Genomic DNA, 1568 nt, shown 5'->3' with positions numbered 1-1568 from the left:
CCTATATAGACTTTCTATTTTATCTTTATATTATTCCTATAGTGTTACCCTATTCTATTCTTATATTCTTATAGAGTTATACCTTTATATGACTATATGACTATAGTGTTATAGTGTTATACCTTTATACCTTTATACTATTCTATTCCTCTTATACCTTTATACCTATATAGAGTTATACCTTTATACCTTTATACCTTTATACCTTTATAGTGTTTTTATTCTTTGATTTTATTATATGACAACCAGCAAGAGTGGCCGAGTGGTCCAAGGCGGCAGTTTAAGGTACTGTTCTCTTCGGAGGCGTGGGTTCGAACCCCACCTCTTGCATTTTACTATATTCTATCTTTATGTACCCTTTTATATCTATATATATGTCACTTATCACTTTATAACTTATGTTATATATTAAACTTTATCATTTCTACTTTTCTACTTTTCTACTTTATTCCTTTATATCTATATCTATATATATATTTATATATCTATATAACTTTATACCTTTATTATTTTATTATACCTTATCTTTTATTTATATTTATTCTTCCTTATATATATATATATTCCTTCTTTTATATATATTACACCTTTTATATATATTACACCTTTTATATATATATATTCCAACTTTTTATATTTATTTATTTCAACTTTTTATATATATATTACACCTTTTTTTTATATTATATATACCTCCATCCTTGGAAGGCCTCTTAGCATAGATGGCAGTGCGTTCCCCTAGTAAGGGAAAGGTCGTGGGTTCGATTCCCGCAGAGGCCTTACACTTTTTATGCCTCCTATAATCTATATGTTTACTTATATCTTATATCTTATATCTTATATCTTACATCTTACATCTTACATCTTAGTTCTTATCTTTATATCTATATATACATCTAGATACTTTTCTATTCTTATTTCTAGATCCTTTTCTATCTATATATTCATATATGTGTAAATGTTTAGATATCTATAACCTTTTATGTTCTATTATTCTTACTCTATCTTTATCCTATATAGACTTTCTATTTTATCTTTATATTATTCCTATAGTGTTACCTATTCTATTCTTATATTCTTATAGAGTTATACCTTTATATGACTATATGACTATAGTGTTATAGTGTTATACCTTTATACCTTTATACTATTCTATTCCTCTTATACCTTTATACCTATATAGAGTTATACCTTTATACCTTTATACCTTTATACCTTTATAGTGTTTTTATTCTTTGATTTTATTATATGACAACCAGCAAGAGTGGCCGAGTGGTCCAAGGCGGCAGTTTAAGGTACTGTTCTCTTCGGAGGCGTGGGTTCGAACCCCACCTCTTGCATTTTACTATATTCTATCTTTATGTACCCTTTTATATCTATATATATGTCACTTATCACTTTATAACTTATGTTATATATTAAACTTTATCATTTCTACTTTTCTACTTTTCTACTTTATTCCTTTATATCTATATCTATATATATATTTATATATCTATATAACTTTATACCTTTATTATTTTATTATACCTTATCTTTTATTTATATTTATTCTTCCTTATATATAT

General features: G+C 25.8%; 1 protein-coding gene across 1 annotated transcript, besides 5 other annotated features; it reads left to right on the top strand.

The window, feature by feature from the left end:
- Positions 1 to 249: 249 nt before the first annotated feature.
- On the top strand, positions 250 to 717 carry EDI_150480 (uncharacterized protein; the record flags this gene model as incomplete). The annotated part of the gene is made up of 1 exon (XM_001733686.1): positions 250 to 717. A coding segment is annotated over one exon (468 nt), but the record flags the coding sequence as incomplete, so codon positions are not given.
- Positions 455 to 492: a microsatellite.
- Positions 495 to 667: a microsatellite.
- A 156-nt stretch (positions 718 to 873) lies between the features above and the next one.
- Positions 874 to 975: a microsatellite.
- Positions 976 to 1464: 489 nt separating this feature from the next.
- Positions 1465 to 1502: a microsatellite.
- Positions 1503 to 1504: 2 nt separating this feature from the next.
- Positions 1505 to 1568: part of a microsatellite that runs on past the window's edge.

This window comes from Entamoeba dispar, genomic scaffold (genome assembly GCF_000209125.1).
Source record: "Entamoeba dispar SAW760 scf_1105229457755 genomic scaffold, whole genome shotgun sequence".
In the NCBI taxonomy this organism is placed as follows: Eukaryota; Evosea; order Mastigamoebida; family Endamoebidae; genus Entamoeba; species Entamoeba dispar.
Note: the sequence above shows the minus strand (reverse complement) of the source record. Positions and strands in the feature narration are given on the sequence as shown.